Source organism: Phascolarctos cinereus, unplaced genomic scaffold, assembly GCF_003287225.1.
Source record: "Phascolarctos cinereus isolate Bilbo 61053 unplaced genomic scaffold, phaCin_HiC Scaffold_7;HRSCAF=346, whole genome shotgun sequence".
NCBI lineage: Eukaryota > Metazoa > Chordata > Mammalia > Diprotodontia > Phascolarctidae > Phascolarctos > Phascolarctos cinereus.
The window spans coordinates 46,934,189-46,954,141 of NW_027556180.1; the positions used below are offsets into that span (position 1 = coordinate 46,934,189).

The following is a 19,953-nucleotide window of genomic DNA, read 5'->3' on the forward strand; positions in this document are numbered from 1 at the left end:
GAATTTGGAATTCAAAATTTTTTAAAATGAATGTTAATTTTTTACATGTAATTGGGAAATATTTAACAACATAAATAAATAAATATATATTTTAAAGATGTGTACATATTTTTCTTAGACATCATTCACTCCACTTTTATGTGAAGAAGTGGCTGACTTTGTTACTATAAATTGGAAGAAATTGAGATGGAGAGCTGAAAGCATCCTCTGAGACATAAATGAAGGCCCAGGGAGGTACTTTTTGGTAACTATTTTTCTACCCTGGGATCCATTCTTGGAGACTAAAGCATAGAGTGAAAAAGGAAGAAGCTTCATTATGTTCCCTGATGGGGAAGACAGGGAGGAGGCATGAAGTCTATCCCTGGAAGCTGAAAGAGAGAAAGTTAGAGTGAAGTTGACCCCTGAGACAAAACGGAAATGGGCTAAGACAGTTCAGGCTGAGCTGTGTTTATACTTCATTAAAAGCAATGATTGGCTGTTAGAATGTCTTTACCTTAGCAACTTTCCCTTCTGATGTGTGGTTTTCAATCCTTGTCTGTTTCCATAGTTACTAGCAGTAAAAATTCTTAAGAAGGCCTAATGAAGGATTGTGGGTTTATTTGGGACCAATAGGGTCAGAAAAAACTCAGAAACCCAAGTCCTTTTTGGTAGGGGCTCTGCTTAAGAGGCCCCCACTGAATAGGGCTGAAGGAAGAAAGTCCTCTGAACCAGTGGAATGAAGCTTTGTTGTGATGTTGTACCTGACCAGACCTGGGTTGGATTAGAAGGATTCTGTGTGGGGTAAACAGCATCACAGTAGCCTGGGAGTGAAATTAGGGGGTCATTGATTTAATGCTGATGGGTTATCAGAGGCTGTCCTGTTTCCACCCCTTTATTTGTACAGATTAGGAAAATGGGGCCCAGGGAAGGTCAGTGAATTGCCCAAGGACACACAGATAACAAGCATCAGAGGAAGAGTCTTGAGTCTAGACACTCTGATTCCCAAAGGCAGGTTGTCTCTCCATCTTACCATGGTCCTGCAGTTCCTTGCCTCTATCTTCCTCTCATCACTAGATAACATTGGCCAAGTCAATAATAGCTAGATGACTTCTGAAGGTCCACAGAGTGCTTTAGAAATGTTATCACATTTAATTCTCACAGCAACCCTGTAAACTGTGTGTTATTATTATTTCCATTTTACACTCAAGAAAACTGAGGCCAGAGCCTACTCGCTAGTAAGAGTCTAAGATAGTATTTGAACTCAAGTCATCCTGACTCCAAGTTCAGCACTCTATTTTCTGCATCACCTAGCTGCCTCCTTAAGCTAGTAGGTCATTTCATTTCTTCCTGCCTCCACTTCAAGCTAATTAAGGTGGTGCATGAATTCCTGCTTGTTCTTATTTCATAGGGACATACTGAAGATTAAGTATGTGTGTATGTGTGTGTAGCTAGCTAGCTAGCTAGGTAGATAAATAGATAGACAGGCAGGAAGACATAGATAGATAGATAGATAGATAGATAGATAGATAGATAGATAGATAGATAGATAGATAGATGGGCTGTTAGATCGATAGACAGACAGGCAGTCAGGGAGACAGATAGATGAATGGACAGACAGATAGTTAGATGGATAGATAGATGGATGGATAGGTAGAGAGAGATGGACCAGATCTGTGCCTGGAGCACTGCAGAAAACTTGTACTCATACTTTCATAACTCTGAAGACACCTCTGTATCCACTATAACACATTGCCCCCCTCTCTGTCTCACTCTCTTTCTCTGTCTCTCTCTGTCTCTTTTCCCCCCCTTCTCCCTCTCTCTGTAAGATATGTATGTGTGTGTGTGTATGTATATATATATATATATGCAAACACAGATGTGTGTATATATGTATATGTGTGTATATATATATATATGCATACATACATACGAACTCCAGGGAAGGAAGATGGGTACCTAATGTAGGCACAAAGTCAAGCTGTGGGAATTCACAGTGCTCTTAGGACTTGGTTCTGTTGACTATCAGATCATCCTGTTTTCACTAAACCTCCTGCTTCTGACAGTCGGATGAAAGCTGCCTGGCTTCACTTTCCTTTCTACACACTTCCTTCTTAAAACTCACTCAGGGTTAAGGCAGGAGGTCTTTAATCTAGAGGAAAATGACACATAAAATCCAGAAAGAAAAAAAAAAGACAACCCACCACACAACACACCTCATTACTTCTGGCACAGGATGAAGACAAGTCAGGCTCTTCAGCCAGTGATTATTGTCTATTGTTCCCTGAACAGTAAACTATTATTTAACACTGAAAATGTTTGGCTGGAGTTATAACTAAGCAACCAGCTCCTCATGAATATGAAGTGAAAGTCTGACCCAGAAAAGAAAGTCACAGGTAGAAAGAAAGAAAGAAAGAAAGAAAGAAAGAAAGAAAGAAAGAAAGAAAGAAAGAAAGAAGAGGAAAGAAACCTTCAAGTCCTTCTTGACACTCCCAGGTTCTACAGACTACACGCCGCATTGCCCACACCAGGATGGGGGCTCGGAGATGCAGTGGCTGCCTCAGTTGCCTGCTAATTCCCCTTGCACTTTGGAGCATTATTGTTAATATCTTACTATATTTCCCAAATGGACAGACATCGTATGCATCCAGTCACAAACTCAGCAATTATGTGTGGTATTTTGAAGGGATCTGTTTCTCAGGCATCATGGTAAGTCGTGTTTGGGAGATTTGGACTTGTCAGGAAAATGTCTTATTCTGAAGTAAAAGTGAGAAATGAAGAGGCTATAATAATACAGTGGGGGCCAAGGCCAAGATTGGTCAAGCAACTGTTTGTAGTGTCGCCCATACAAGGGATTTAAGTATGATGAAGTTAGGAGAAAATTTGGCTCACAGGACTAGAAAGTCCTTGGTAACCTAAGTTAATTTTTCATTTTTTGTTTGCTTGTTTGTTTTAGGGTACTGGCCGTCTAGATAAATTACTCTCCTTGAGGGCAGATTTCATGTCCTAAACCACCATTATTTTCTTTTTTTTGCATCTCTGTTAGTGAGAAGACCCACTGGAGCTTCTCTGAGCAGTCTGGCAGGATGAATTCTTTTGATTTTAAGTCAAAGAATTAGTTAATAATTAATATGTGACCATTTGGTAAATCTGCCCTAAATATTTGGTAACTCTGCCCTAAAACTCGGTCAGAGATGGTACATAGCACCAGTGGTTCATAGTCCAGGAAGGGACCTCAGTGGCCATGTAATACAACCCCTCTAATTTTAAAGATGAGGAAACAGAGCCTCAGAGAGGTCATACCACTGGAGAGCTGAGATTTGAACTCAAGTCCTCTGACTCCAAATCCATCACATAACTTTCTATTGTCATCTCTAATTAAAAGAACGTCTCTCAGATGTTACCCTTGACCATGTAACATTTCTACCAACACATATGTCCTACCTTGAAACCTTCCAATAATGCATTTATCTAGAAGAGAATTTAACATAAATATGCCTTCAGAGTTGTTTTCTTTTTAATTTTTTTCTTTTTTTTTTTTGTTTGGGAGGAAGAAGAGAGCTAGCATTGGGGTTATAAAATTTAAAAAAGAAAGAAAGAGGGTCATTAAATCATTTTTTAATGCACAGTTGACAGCAGAAGTCTATAAAGTGTCTCAGACAAGCTACGTGGTTTTAAAAATTACATGCTGAATTTTCATTTGATTATTTAAAGAAAAAAGCAAGTTATACTTAATAGAGGCTCAAATTCTCCATGCAATCCATTGTCTGATCTACTGTGTATATGGTAGTGCTTGTTTTAGTTGGTGTTTGTTAAGGTCAGATTTTTTTTTAATTAAATATACTTGCCAGAGGGTAGGATAGAGAAATTACTTAAATAGTTTGCCTAGAAAATGTGTCATTTTCTAGTAAAACAGATAAATTACAGAAGAAACATCGGTCTATCTCACCAAATGTGTGGACCCAGAGGACAGGGCTATATAGCAAAATATAACTGAGTTTAGATAGCAGAAAAGCAACAGATAAAGCCAGTAACCAGGATCCCCGTTATGAGGAAAGAACAAAAAAAGTTTTGCTTTAAGGTCTAAGTCCTGAAAATAGAAGCATTTGAAATCTTAAAGAGAATTAAAATGCAACGTAACTAACTTCCTTTTTAAAAAAATGGTTCTGGGAAAAGGGGTGGGAATCAATTGCTGTTATCTTGTATAAAGTATAAACTTGGGACAGCTATGTCAGGAGCAGGCTGGAGCAGTAGAGAAGCATGCTGAGCTTAGAGTAAGTAAGCTCTGGTTTCAAATCCCACCTCAGAAACTAGTTCTGTGATGCCAAGCAAGGGTGACTTCAACTGCGCATGGTTCAGGTAAGTTCCTAGGACCTGTCTCCTCAGTCAGAGATGGCTTGTGATCTACCCTAGTAAAGGGTGTTCTCATGGACAGTTCACAAAACCATTACTTCTTGTATTTGCCAAAGGATCTGTCACAGGGATTATACCACCTGGGAGCCTCTGAAAATACTTAAAATCATTAAATGGATTAATGCAGCTGGAGTTTAGATAGCCAAGACTAGGGGTAGAGACTCTACTTGTCCTTCCAGTAGTCTAGGGAACTCTCAAACGAGGAAACCCCTTCCACAAATTCAGACCAGTAACATTTCTGCAACTTTGTCATCTCAGGGTTGCCTTGGGCACTGAGAGGGCAAGAGATTTGCCCAAAGCCACAGGAATAGTATGTGTTCGAGACAGAACGGGTCTCCACAGCCAGCTTTCTATGCCATGCTATCTCTTTAGATGGTAAACTCTTGAAATTCTGGTTACTAACCTAGAAAAGTGGAAGTCAACTCAGCTTATGTTTCCTGCATGAACTTAATATTTCAGTGAAGAATTCTTTCAGAATTACAATCCCAATACTTTGAGACACAAATCAGGGGCTTGGAGTGCTAAACAAATCAAAGTTCTTTTCAGAGATTAAGCCTTGTGTCTACAGACCAAGAATGTTACATGGAATAAACTGAATTCATTGGTTTATTTGATTTCTGTAGATAAGCAATCTGGATAATTCAGAGAACCCACTTCACTTTATTTCTTGAATTATAGATACAGCCTGAGTCTCAGAGTACCTAGATGTTAATATATTGAAGGAGAGAGCCTGGCAAACAAAAGCAAAACTTCAGGTGAATCATTTTCCCCGCATACCCAGACTGAGTCAGGGAGAAAATGGGGAGAAACTAGCCTGCTGCTAAATCCCCACTCTCTCACTAGTCAGTTAGTCAATGGCCATTTCCTCTTCTTTTATCGTCATTCAGTCATTTTTCAGTCATGTCAGACTCTTCCTGACTCCATTTGGTATTTTCTTGGCAAAGATACTGGAATGGTTTGCCAGTTCCTTCTCCAGCTCATTTTACAAATGAGGAAACTGAGGCCAACAGAGTTAAGAGACTTGCTCGGGTCACACAGCTAAGTGTCTGAGGTCAGATTTGAACTCAAGAAGATGAGTCTTCCTGACTCCAGGCCCAGCGCTCTATCTGCTCTATCCACTGCTCTATCTAGCTGCCTGTTATCATTAGTAGTCGTTAAGGAAAAGTTACTTTTGAAGATAAGCAATGTGATGACTACAGGGGGCGAAGGTGTCATTCTTAAACCTTTCACCTCTTCTCTCCTCCAGATGCTTATAGTAGCTGCAGCTCTCCTAATACTGGAGAGGGATACACCATATAAATGCTGTCAGAGTGAGAACTGCAGCAAAAAATACGTGGTAAGGACGGAGTCTGATGTCTTGCTAAGTACACTTTGTTGTTGCTGTCCACTTGTTTCATTTGTGTCTAGCTCTTCGTGACCCCATTTGGGATTTTCTTGGAAAAGATACTGGAGTGGTTTGCCATTTCCCTCTCCATCTCATTGTACAGATGAGGAAACTGAGGCAAAGAAGGTTAAGCGACTTGCCCAGGGTCATACAGCCAGGAAGTATCTGAGGCTGAATTTGAGCTCAGGCCTCGCAGACTCCAGGCCCAGCACTCTAACCCTAAATTCACCACCTAGTTGCCCCTTTTAAGTAGGTTTAGGTTCTATTCCTCAGTTAGGCTGTATCTGCAGAGAACGCTGAGATGGTAACAATACATAATGCTTTAGTAAATTCCAATTTCCATAACTGAACAACCAAAGTCTGGTTTCAAGACTAGTTATTCATTTCAGAAAGCCAAAAACTAAATATTTTGAAAGAATCAAAATCTCAGTTACACAATTTTCAACAATGCCGTTTAAGAATGCAAAGGGAGGGGGTTTGATAGGAGAGTTTGTTTCTTTTTCCCTAGGCAATTCTGTGAGAATACTTCTCCCCCGTAGGGGGTGGACATGACTACAGGCAAACCAATCTGGCATATCCACAAAGGGCCCATGAGCGTCTCCTAATCTCCAGGAGGGGAAATATGCTCATCTAAATGAAGTGGGAGATGGGTAGAGAGCTCCCTGATCCACTCCATTTAAAGGACAAATGGGAGCATAGATTTAGGGCTTGAAGGAAACCAGAAGGTCCAGCTTCCCTTACTTTACAGATGAGGAGACTGAGGCCCAGAGATATTAAGTGATTTGCCCACATTCACATAGGTGGTAAGGAGGAAAGCAGTAGTCTGAAAAAGTTCTGGGACTTTTAATGGTGTAATACAATAGCCAGGAGAGATAATGCAGATGGGTAGAATATGGGTGAGTGGTAGAAACAAGGCTAGAATTTCAGCTTCCCACTCCCTTTTCAGGTCTGTAGAATCACACCAGCCCGAACCTGATTTCTTCCTGACCTAAGGTGTAAAGCTTACAAGCATATTATACTCCTTGTGAAGCAACCTTATTTCTGTTGACATTAATGAAAGTTGATGGCAAAAAGATCTGGGGCCCCAAGGATAGAGATACAATTTAATTCAATTCGATAAACATTTATTAAGTCCCTATTATGTTCCAGGCACCGTGCTAAGCGCTGAAGATATAAAAAGAGGCAAAAGACAGTTCCTACCCCCAAGAAGATTACAGTCCAATTGAGACAGCATGCAGACAAATGTGTACAAACTAGCTGTATGCAGGATAAAGGTCTTTAAAAGATTCAATATTCTTTTATTCCTCAATAACAAAAATTATAATTGTGAAAATTCAAAAGTTAACTATTGTTGATTTTTTTTGGTAAATATCTTATTATGAGAAATAAACAGCAATTGCATTAAAATAAAAGGCTAACATGATCTTCTGCTCTACTAAAAGCTAACTTATCTCCCAAGAATGAGAAGATAGCCCCAGTCAGCCTGCATCTGTGGTATCATGTTTACACCTGTGCCCCGTATTTTAGAAAGGACATTGATCATTCAGATGAGGGCAAAGGACGAGGAAGAGCCTTGGGTCCATGCTATAGGAGGGTTGATGGAAGGAGCTGGGAATATTTAGGCTGAAGAAGAAGTGATTTCTGGGTATTATATGATAGGTTTCTTCAAATATCCCAAAGTCTGTCAGATGGAAGATTAAAAAACTGGTTCTCTTTGACAGAACTAGGGAGAACTAGGAAAATGAAAAGGAGAAATGGCATTCTGGGTCTTGGGAGGGTCCACCATTCTTGACTATTGTCCTGCCACTGGACTTGGGATGACTCAGGAAGAGAGGGGGACGCTGATGACTTTGTGCAGCTCTGCCTCACTTGAATCCAGTTCATGGGCAAGTCATCACCTGTGATGTCATTGTCCTCTTCAAAAACAAAGGACAAACAGCACCACCTAAGCATGACAGGAGGAAAAATTCCCCCATGATCAGAGCAATCCCAAAGTGAACTGAGCTGTGTTGGGAGGGAGGAGCTTCCCTCTCTTTCACATCTTAAAGCAAAGGCTTGATGATTTTCATCAAAACCAAACAAAAAACATATGCCACAAGAAGAATTTATTGTTGTTTTCTAGATAGGTTTGGGTTTCTGCTTGTCTTCTTTCTCAGGCTGAGGTCTCTTCTAATGCTAAACATCTGTGTGCATGTGTGTGTGTGTGTTTTCATTTTTAATATACTCCCAAAGCTTTGTCTTCCATCTTGTCTCTACAGTTCTGTCTCTACACTTTCATCCTCCAGCCCTGCCAGTTTGGTAACCTTGGATCAATGAGAAAGATGGCACAGTACAGGAGGAAAGCCCTGGATTTGTAATCAGAAGTCCCAAGTCCCTGGTTGCTACCAGTGTGACTTTGGTCAAGTTACTTCTCTGTGACACCATTTCTTCACCTGTAAAATGGGCTTGCATTTCAATTCAAATATTCCATGTTAAACTATCATATAGGCCTAGAAGCAGAGGAGACAGTAGAAATACCTAGGCTAGGCTTCCAAGAGCTAGGGAAAGAAAAGAAGAAAGGAAAAACAAGGAGCCATACCTTGGGTGTTTGAGCTAGGGATTGCACAAGAATCAGATGTTCTCTCTTTTTTATCTCGTTATCATTATTTGTTCTCTAGTCCTGGGTAAGGACCTTTTTTAGGAATAGATATGACAGCTAGAAGCACCTGGGAAACAATTATCATCTTAGCCAAGATGCTTAGTCTTAGATAAAAAAGAATACTTGAGAGACAGAGGAAACTTTTCTAATCTCCAACTCCAAAAAGATATCTTACTACCACCTTTCCTAGGAAGAATCCTAAGAATCACAATTATATTTCCTTCCCAGAAATCATTTAGCTAAGTGAATGGTATCTGACTGTTGTTATTGTTGTTTGTTTGAATTTGCTAACTGAGTAGAGACAGACCATATGCTACTTAATGTTCTGGGAGTTAGTTTGAGTATCATTTCTACCATTCTGGAAAACCTATTCAATATTTTTTTTGTATATAACTTGGCAAGTTTGCTAATCCTTTAAAAGAATAAATTCTTTCTTAATCTGGGCTCTAGGATGAATTTGTTGCACTCTGTCCACATGTTTTGATAATATGATAAATCTGGAATTATAGAACATTACACAGCTGCAAAAGACCTTAGTGATCATCTCATCCAGTCTTCTCTGATGAGGAAACTGAGACTCAAAGAGATGGACTTGGCCAAGGTCAAGTGATAAGCTAATGGCTGAGCCAAGCCTTCTGACGAAGTCCTGGGCTCTATCCAAAGAATGTCCTTCCTTTTTTTTTTTTTAATTGAACATTAGTAAACAACCAGACACAGGAAATGTTTCTATTTTTAAAAAAGAGAAGGGGAAAGATGGGGAGGGGAGAGGGAGAAAGGGAGAGAGAGGAAGAAGGGAGAGGGAAGAAGGGAGGGAGAGAGAAAGAGGTGGGGGGAGAGGGAGAGAGAGAGGGAGAAAAAGAGAGGAAAGAAGGGAAGGGAGGGAAGGGAGGGAAAAGGAGAAAGAGTGAGAGGGAGCAAGGGAGAGAAGGGGGAGGGAGAGGGAGAGAGAGGGAGGAAGGAAGGGGGAGAGAGACAGAGACAGGGAAGGAAGGAGAGAAAGAGAAGAGAGAGAGAGAGAGAGAGAGAGAGAGAGAGAGAGAGAGAGAGAGAGAGAGAGAGAGAGAGAAAGAGAGAGAATAAGTATAGATTTGGAGCAAACAGTAAATGACCACATATTTAACGAATGTTATTAAGCATGTCATGTGGAAAGTTCCCCTCACATCCTTGTGAAATCTATTCAAATTTGTATTTAAATCTATAAATCAATTTTTCATACTAGAGAATACAACTGGATAGCCTGAAGTGTATGCTGGGAAATTATTTCCATTCCATCACCTCCCTTTTCCCAGGCTCATCTAAGAGTTGATACTATACATTTCAATCAATAAATAAGTATATATTGAGGACCAGGTAATGTATTAGACACTGGTGATGCAAAAAAGGGAAGATTTTGCTGTGATGATAGGAAAACAGACTTGATTTCTGATTTCACTGGTATGGGAAAGTCCTAGGTGAGGAAACTCCCTCTTTCAATGCAGATCAGCACTTTCTTTGTGACTTACATGGTCTTAGAGAACTGCCTAAAGCACTGAGAGGGTAAATGACCTGCCCAGGGTCATTCAGCTGGTATAAGCCAGAGGCAAGATTTGAATCCATGTGCTCCAGACTTCAAGGCCAGTTTATCATCCACTATACACTCTGTGGAAATACACTTAAATGTTTGTTGATCGGGTAAGTGAAAACAGAACATATTTAGAGTAATTTCTGGGGTGGAGAACTAATAAATGGGAAGATCAGCTAAGGTCTCTTATAGTAGGTGGAACTTGAGGTTGTCAGACGCATTTATCTTTCCAATTTGGATGTAAAGCCCTCAAGAACAAGACTGTGTCTTCTACTTCCATGTTTCCCCCAAGGCATAGTACCTTGAACATAATAAGGGCTTAATTAAACTGTTGATGGTTAATATGAATCCCTTCACAAAGTCTATGCCAGAAATTAATCATATGACCTGTATAACACTAGACCACAATTTGGCCAATCATACAAGATTGGTTTACATGATGCCAAACTAAGAGATACTTTAAAATGGACTTTGCAACTCATTAGAATCATAACTTGGGTGTGATGACTGGTGCTTTGTCCCTGGGTTTTAAATTTAGAAGGTGTACTTGAAATCCTCAGCAACTAGAAACAACAGAGTTCAGCACTTAGTTAGCAAAAACAATTAAAATGGAAAGTTATCAAGATGGCAGGCTATAAAGTCCTTTGTCCCCTTCACTTTTACTCCCCTCAGCTTCTCAATTGAGGAAGAGTTTCATGTGGCTTTCCCCAGGCACAGATGTTGGTACTTGCCCAGAATTCAAAATTACTAGTTATAGATTTATAGATTAGTTAGATTTAGAGTGAACATTTGTTTGTTGAAACTTTACACAATGAGGTAAATTCAGGCTAGATTGAGAAAGGAGGTACCTGTATGATAATTCACTGGAAATACCTTCTCTCTTGTTTAATGTCACTAAAATTCTTCTATATTTAATTTAGAGTTTACTCTCCATTGTCTTTTCTGTCCTTGGAATTGCTTTCTCCGGATATTGCTTGGTGATATCAGCACTGGGCTTAGTGCAAGGACCATACTGCCGTACCCTCAATGGCTGGGAATATGTCTTTGAAGATACTGCAGGGAGGTAAGATGTAACCTCCCAATTCATGGAAGCCAGGGAAGGCATCTAGCATTTACCCACTGGTTCATAATTCCTATTAGTATTCGTTGTTCAATGCAAATTAATTTGTAACAAATTGAAAAGTACAAAATGGTCCCCCAAAATGGTAACATTTGTCAACAGATTCTAGCATAAAGAGGGCTGTTTATTGTTCATAGACGAGTCTATACATATTTAGGTTCCCCCCCCCCCAATCATTGGAAACCATGGTTATTCAATGCTTAGAGGTTATCAGAAAGCTATAAAATAAGAGAAACATTTTGTCAATGCCCTAGAATGGAGCTTCTCCGAGGAAGGTAAGAGCAAGGTGATATTAGCCTGATGTAAATTATAGGTTAGTGATGGAGCTAGGATATAAGTTTAGTTGCGTACTTTCACGTTTGGGTCAGATTGCTTTTCCTTCATTGGTACAGACAAATGCAAGAGGCTGCATTCCAAGGTGGATAGAGTAGTAGGCTGGCAGTCAGGAAAACATGCATTCTTCTGATACTTCTTAATCAGCTCTGTTATGCTGGTCAAGTATAAGACATCTTGTCTTCTGGAAAGATCTCTCTCCCTGTTCCTCAGCCCCACTCCAGCTGCTAGCAACCTCCCTCTCAGATTACTTTCCATCAGTTCTGTATCTATCTTGAATGTATCTCCTTATTTACATATTGTGTCTTCCTTTAGATTCCTTTAGAAAAGAATCTCCCAGAGGGCGGGGACCTTTTTTTCTCTTGGTCTTGCGTAGCACAGTTCCTGGTAAATAGTAAGGGCTTAATTATTGACTGACTACTTTATTTACTCAGTCAGTTGCAATCACTGCCTCATTGAAGGAAGTTCCCACACCATCACGCCTTTAGGCAAAGAGGGGAGAAAGGCTGTAGTGGGACTAGTAGAGACAATAGCCTAGGCTCCTGCTTTGGGAGACCTCACCTGGCTGGCAGCTGGTCAGTGACCCAGAAAGGCAGTCCAATGGAAGAAAGAGGAAGCGGGGAAGGAAACCTGAAGCAACTCGCAGGTGATCGCTCCCAGTCTTTGTCTCCGATCCCCCACCTTGAGCCTTGATTTTGTCTCCATGTTCCCCCAACCCCCATCAGCACCTTTGTTCTCGGCTCTCACCTTCGGGACAAGGAAGGTGTTCATCCTGTACTTCATTTAGCACAACACTTTCATAACTGAGGACCTGACCTTTTCATATTTACAGTGGTGCAAAATCCTCAGCCCTGAATTTGGTTCCACAGGATATCAGGTAACATAATGCCTTTTCCAGCAAAATGGCTTATAGAGAGGAAAATTTAAATCTGTCTGCCAAGGGAATCTTTGCAGTGAGATGCTTAATCATGCAAACACAGGGTTGAAAAAAAAAGAAAAAGAAACAAAAAACTAAGCCTAATGCCACACTTAACATTGAGGCAGAACAAGAAATGAGCCAAAAAGTCTGTCAAATGGATTAAGACTATCTTAAGAATCTGTGGGGCAGGAAGGTGATTTTTTTTTGGGTCCCTGCCTTTAGTTAGATTATGGTCAATTATGTTGACTGAGCCGGAGAGTAGAATTACAATATTGGAAGAGATCTCAGAGGTCAACCCAGAGCTGAAGAAGGATTCCTCCTCCTCACTCCCAAATATACCCCAAAAGTGATCATTCAGCCTTTCTTTGAAGACTTCCAGCTATAGAGTACTCACAAAGGCAGCCACTCCTCTTTTGAACTTTGAAAGGTTAGGATGTTTTTCCTAACAGCTGCAGAAATGTGCCTCCTCTACCCATTGCCCCTAGATTTTGTTTCTTTGGAAAGAACTTCTTGGCCTATCCTGATTCTACCACGATCTCACAGACCCAGGAACATTAGTAAAATTGAAATGGTGCAACTCGCGGCCAAGTTGGGAAATGTTTGGCCAAATTCTTTTGACCATTTTATTATGTTCCTGCACATGGCCACCCCCAATCCTATATCCTCTGCAACCACTCCAACCCACAGTGATCTCTCCCTACTCTGAACTCCTAGAGAATTCATTGCTTCTTCCAATCCTGTGGTAGAGCCTTCTGAGCTCATAAGGGTCTGATCAGCCATGGTAGGACACGCTGTACCTTGACTCCAACATAGTGATGTCATTTTGGTCCTCTTCAAGAACAAAGGATGAAGACAAACCAGCTTGATCATGTATCATCTTGAACACAGATAGAGGAGAGGCAGTGTGGTATGGCATAGAAGACCGGATTTGGAATCAGGATTCCAATCCAGAGTTCTAATCCCATCACAACCTTTCTGGGCCTCAGTGCCCTTATCCATAAAATGAGGAGGCTGGCTTAGATGACTTTAAAGGCCCTTCCCAGCTCTAAATCAGTGATCCCATGAGAGGTGGGTAAAGAGCTGATTTCGAAGTCCAGAAAACCTTATTTTAAGACCCACCTCTGAGAGATCTTAGCTCTGTGAGCCTGGGAGAATCATTATACCTCTAGACACCTCTCTGAGGTAATAAGTTCAAGAGAAGGTACCAGCTTGTACTGGTTGAAGGAATTCCCTCACCCAGGAATTCCTAATACCAAAGAAATTATGGGTCCAGGCCCTGTTTCCCTCTAGTCTTTGATTGCAAATTCCTTGAGGGGAGAGACTAAGTTTATCCTAATTTTTTTTTTGTACAACCAGAACCAGATAGCACAGTGCAATAAATACAGAAAGGGTTTAGGAAATGCCTGTTGCTGAATGTTAAGACAGCTTTAAATTTTTCAGTTACCTTTGCATAGTTCCAGATGGTATAAAAATGAATGAGTCATCAGTCTCATTTTGCCCCTTTTCTCCTCTGTTACAGTTTCCTCAGTGATCCTAGCACATGGAGCCAGTGCCTGGAGCCTGCTCATATTGTCGAATGGAATATTATTTTATTTTCTATTCTTATAACACTCAGTGGTCTCCAAGTGACCATCGCTCTCATCAAAGTCATCATTGAACTCAGCAAGATACTCTGTACAACCTACTCAGTCATAATTCAGGTAACCTGCGCCTGAAACACATAGGTTCAGAAGGCCAGAGGGAGCCAGGATTTCTCTGTCTCCGAAACTCACTTTGTTCATCTGGTTGCCAAGTTCTATAAATTGTTTTTTTCACACTTTTCCTCAAATCTGTCTCTTCATTTCTGTTTCTGTTGACACTTCCCTAGATTAGACCCTTATCACCCACCTAATGCTTAGGGTATAATAAACTGCTTCCTAACTGTCTCACTGCCTCTGGATTCTCCTCATCCAACCTGTTTTGGAAAGGCAGAATGGTGCAGTGAGTTCTGCATCCCCTCTGCCTGGACTTCCTTCCCAGCCCCCACACTCCCCAGTCTCCACCTATGGAAATATTACCTATCCTTCAATGTCCAATTCAAATACCTCTTCTTCCTCTTCTTTCTCTTTCTCCTCCTCTTCTTGCTTCTCCTTCCCCTCTTTCTCCTCCTTCACTTTCTCTTCCTCCTTCCCTTCCTTCTCTCCTCCTCTTCCTCTTCTTTCCCTTCCTCCTCCTTCTCCTCCTCTTCTTGCTTCTCGTCCTTTCTCTCATCCTCCTCCCCCTCTTTCTCCTCTTTCCCTTTCTCTTCTGCCTTCCCTTCCTTCTCTTTCTTCTCCTCCTCTTCCTCCTCCTTCTCCTGGAACTCCCCCTTTTCCTTCATGATTCCTTCTTGCATCTCCCCAGGATATAATCCCTTCCTTTTCTTCATGCCTGCAGCCCTGTGTTTGTGCCATAGATCGAGCACTTATAACATTGGCTAAAAGTCATCTGTGCATATGTCTTATGAGAATGTTTTGCATTGTTTCATTTACATGATGGGTATTGTACTTCTTACCTTCTCAATGGGTGAAGGATAGGGTGGAAGGAGGGAGAGAAAGTGGAACTGAAAATAAATATAAAATAAAATAAAATATGTCTTACAAGAGGCATTTGGTATAGAGGAAAGTGTGCTGGACCTGGAATCTGGAGGACCTGGATTTGAATCCTGTGTGCCATGGGCAAGTCACTTAGCTTTTCTGATCCACGGTTTCCTCATCTGTAAAATGGTGATCCTAAAACAAAGAGTAGGTAACTCCTGGGCTAGTTGTGAGGATGAAACAAGCTCAGAATGTAAAGCATCATATAAAGCCAATCATGAATATTGTTATGTAGTATTATATTGTATAATAATATTATATTTCCTGCCAGCTTATTGACTCTTTGGCATCAGGGCCTGGACATTTTTGTGTCCCTCACAAGCACCCTACGTATTCTCAAGAAGCATTTGGTAAATGGATGAACAAAGATTATAGAACTTATAAATTCCAAATTGTCTAGATTTGGGAAAGCAAGACACTCATTGTATGTTCTACAATGTCTCCAGCATTACTGAAACTACAGTAACCCAGTACAGGAGGCAGGGCCCCAAATCCTGCCCTTGAGAACGTTGGCTAAAATCAGCTGCTTCTGTTTGCGTCATTGAGGGCTGCCAGGAGAAGTTAGGTCATTTACATCATAAGTGGCCACATCTCTGAAGCCATCACTTCTAGACTTGATGGGGCTATGAAAAATGCTCTATACTTTGGACAAACAACTCAGGATGCTTCCCCTGAACGTAGGGAAGGCTGGACCTGCCAATGGTGTTACCTAAGCTAACCTACTAGGACAATTTGGAGCTGTGTGCTTTGCCAATTAAATAGGTATCAGTGAGCAAGCACTTACTAAGCACCATTTCTGTGCCGGACCCCGTGCTAGGAGCTGAGAACACAAAGAACGCAATTGTGTATGGGGTGTGTGTGTGTGTGTGTGTGTGTGTGTGTGTGTGTGTGTGTCCCTGCTTTCAAGGAGTTCATAGTCAAATGGGAAAGACAACATGAAAACAACTAGGTACAAACAAGATATGGAGGCAGCTGGAGGACTCAGTGGATAGTGTTGGGCTTGGAGTCAGGAAGACCTGAGTTCAAATCCGACCTCAGCCACTTACTAGCTGCATGACCCTGGGCAAGTCACTTAACCTCTGTTTGCCTTAATCCACTGGAGAAGGTAATGGCAAACCAGTCTAATATTTTTGCCAAGAAAACCCCCTGGACAGTGTTGGTATGTTGTATGTTCCACAGGGTCATGAAGAGTAGGTCACAGCTGAACAACACAAACAAGATTACATTATATGTACATATATATATACATATATATATGTATATATATATATATATATATAAGATATGTCATGTATATACATATGTATTAAATATATATTTAATACATATATATGATAAATTAGAGATAATCTCTATGGAAAGGCACATGTAAATGATAAATAGATATTATATATACACATATATATGTGTTACATATTTATTTAATACACATATATGATAAATTAGAGATAATCTCTATGGAAAGGCACATGTAGATGATAAATATATATTATATATATTTTATATATATATATATGATAAATTAGAGATAATCTTTATGGAAAGGCATGAAGATTAAGAAGGTTTGAGAATAACTTCTTTAATAAGGTAGGACTTAAGCTGAGTCTTGATGGGAGCCAGAGAACTCAAGAATGAGAGATAAGGATGGAGAGTGCTCTAGGGATGTGGTACAACCAGTGAAAATGCAGGAAGGTAGGAGATGGAGTATTTTGTACAAGGAATAGAAAAGAGACAAGTGCCAAAGGATTACAAAGTACATTGGGAAAATGAGGCAGAAGAAAACTGAAAAGGTAGGAAAGGGCCAGGCAATAAGTATTTTGAAGCTGAAACAGAAGATTTTATATTTGATCCTAGAGGTAATAAGGAACCACTATGGGTGAATGTGTATGTAGGTGCATTTTAGAAAGATCAGTTGGACGGTTGAGTGAAGGATGGGCTGGGGTATGGAGAGACCTGGGACCAGGAGACTCCACCCCCACCCCAGCAGGCTACTGGTGATGAGGGTCTGCACCAGAGTGGTGGCAGTGTCAGAGGAAAGAAAGGGGCATATAATAGAGATGTTGTAAAGGTAGAATCAACAAGAATTGTCAATGGCTCGGATATGGGAGGTGGGTGGAAAGAGAGAATGAGGAATGGAAGATGACACCTAGGTTGCAAGTTGAAGTGATTAGGAGGATAGTGGTACTCTTAACAGTAATGAGGAAGTTAGGAAGAAAAGAGAATTTGGTGGCAAAGATAATGAGTTCAGTTAGGGCCATGTTGAATTTAAGCTATCTATTGGATAGCCAGTAGAGATAGGAGACTGGAGGTTAGTAGAAAGGTTAGTGCTGGAACAATTAGATAATTAGAATTATCTGCATAGCGATGATAATTGAATCCATAGGAGCTGATGAGATCACCAAGCAAAATAGCATAGAAGGAGAAGAGAAGAGGCCTTGGCAGGTCCTTGAGATGCACCTACCAATAGCAGGAGTTACCTGGGTGAAGGTCTAGCAAAGGAGACTAAAAAGGAGAGGTCAGATAAGTATGAGAAGAACCAGGAGACAGCATCACAAAGACCTGGAAAGGAGAGAATTACCAGAAGTGGGTGATCGATTCTTATTCTTCAGGCAAAGGCAAGAGAAAAATCAAGAAAGATAAGAACTGATGAAAGGTCATTAGACTTGGCAATTAAGAGATCATTGGTAACTGTGGAGAGGGTGATTTAAATCATATGATGAAGTTGGAAGCCAGATTGTAGCATGTAAGAAGAGAGGGAGAGGGAGTAAGTGGAGACGCTGACTGTAGATGGCCATCAATTCAATACAGAAGCTACCCTAATTGAGGAAATTTTAGGAAAGAGGATCCAGAAGTCTACAATCTCAGACACGTGAGTTGCCCTGGTCATAAATATTCTCTGTATATGTGTTTCACTTACCCTGGGACTGAAGATGTGTGCCTGCTCTCCTGACAGATACTACATACATTGGTGAGAGTGAAATTAAGGTCTAAGGGTAGAATGTTATATAAATGTTATTGGCAATTTCAGTAAATATTTTGATTAAGATTAAGTAGGAGTGGTTGATTTGTTAATGGGAAATATGCTGGAGTTGCAGTGTTAGTGGGAATAATCAGCCACAGGTTCCTGAAAATTAGAGTAGTAGTCATATATATGGATGACCTATGGGGAACCAGTAAACCACCCATCACAGTGGGTGCATGTAGGGAGATCAAGCCAGCACCCACCCAGGGAGAGAATCTAAGGATAACTGGGGGTCAGTACCATACCCAGTGGTGTATACGTATGCACATGTGTATACATATATCATTTTGAAATTCCTTCTTCGCTCTGCTAAGTAGACAAAGCCCAAAACCCAGGGAAACATTTCCCTGTAGTTGAGAGTTCCTAGGATGACAGGCTTGAAGATGAAGAGGTGGGAGGATCTCAGAAGCCATATAGTTCAACTCACTCACTTAACAGATGAAGAAACTGAGGCCCAGAGAAGTGACTTGTTTATGGTAGTAAATGTCAGAGGCAGGATTTGAACCCAGGTCGTGGCTTGGCCATATTATCAAAGCTGAAAGCTTTTCTTTCAGGTTTACCCCCTGGATATATATAGGTGAGTACTTTAGACAGTGAACAAAATAAAAGAGATTTCCTTATTTTATCCTACCGAAGCAGCTGCATCTCTCAAAATACTAATATATTAATAAGGTCAGTGGATGTCAAAACCTTTTTGTTAGCAAGGTCTAACCAACAGAGGGATCATTCAACTCAAAAAAAAAAAAGCTAAAAAGGGGGGGATCTGTGGTAAAGAGTGGCTTTACAAATGCTTTGTTAGCAAGAAAGAAGCGCGTTAATATTTCAGGAAGTTCAAAAGTCCCAGCATTTAATTTGTATTATCTTTCTTAGTGTTGGGTTTCCCCAGATAAATAGATTCCTTCCTACCTCTTCCCCCTAAACAAAGAAACCATTTTCCTCCGGTTTATGTCTAAACTACTGCATGATTCTCTGTCATTCCTTATGCCAGATTTACAACTTTACCTGACTTGTTTTCTCTTTATTTCTCCAGCCTGGAATCATATGAATGAGACGAGTCCTTTCCATGAGCTCCAGGCCGTCAACCTCAGCTGTGTAGACCTGTGAATACAAATATAGATTCAAATGATGTGATTTCTTATTGATGCTCCTCCTTCTTCCTCAGAGCTGCCCCCAAACCTCACTAAGACTGTTAATCAGTTAGTCGATAAGCATTTGTTATGCTTCCCCTACGTGCTAAGCACTGAGCTATGAGCTGATCACAGGCTCATAGATCTAGAACTGAAAAGTTACTCAGTGGCCTTCTAATACAACCCCCTTCATTTTACAAAGGGGGAAAATGAGGCAGCGAGAGTCAGATGAGATTTGATCTCCCGACTCCAAGCCAGTGCTGTTTCCGCTGTGCCATGATACCTCCCTTGACCAGTCTGTCCTTTCATTTTATTCTGGTCATTACCAACCCTGAGAGCCAAGAGGTGGAAGGGAAAGGAAGCAAACAATATGGGATCTATAAAATCTCCACACATGTATCACAATAAAATCTTCTCAAGAAGTTTTTTAAAAGGTGTATGGGCTCCCTTCATTTCTTTTTAAGTACCAAAGATGTCACATCAGCTCCCACCATGGAATCCTCCCTCATCACAAGGAAGAACAGTTGAAGAAAGCCAACCAACGCAGTGATGGCGCATGCCATGTTCTGCTGCCGTAGCTCTCTACCTCTCTCGCCACTGAGAGGAAAGTGTGCCTCATCACCCATCCTACAAAGACCATATTACTTATGGCCTTTAATCTGAGTCCAGCTGCCTTTGCAAATGTCTAACGTTGTTTTCATTTATATCCCCTAGTTTTACTTGACGAAGGAAGTAGTGGTCAAGATAAATGTGAAGTCAAATGCAATCATTTTCATTCACTCACACTTCCCTGGCCTAAGCATCATGGCCAGTCTAGCAGTTACCTGTGTCATGGAAAGGGCTGA

The 19,953-nt window shown here is 40.7% G+C and overlaps 1 protein-coding gene across 2 annotated transcripts; it reads left to right on the top strand.

The window, feature by feature from the left end:
- Positions 1–2,050: 2,050 nt before the first annotated feature.
- Positions 2,051–19,541, top strand: TM4SF18 (transmembrane 4 L six family member 18). 2 transcript variants are annotated; one of them, XM_020980915.2, is made up of 5 exons: positions 2,051–2,685; positions 5,636–5,725; positions 10,893–11,035; positions 13,864–14,044; positions 19,012–19,541. In XM_020980915.2, the coding sequence occupies exons 1-5, from the start codon at positions 2,509–2,511 to the stop codon at positions 19,024–19,026; spliced, it is 606 nt and encodes a 201-aa protein (XP_020836574.1). In that variant the 5' UTR covers positions 2,051–2,508; the 3' UTR covers positions 19,027–19,541. The 2 variants fall into 2 exon arrangements, with proteins under 2 accessions (XP_020836574.1, XP_020836575.1); XM_020980916.2 differs by lacking the exon at positions 2,051–2,685 and adding an exon at positions 4,181–4,335.
- Positions 19,542–19,953: the final 412 nt, after the last annotated feature.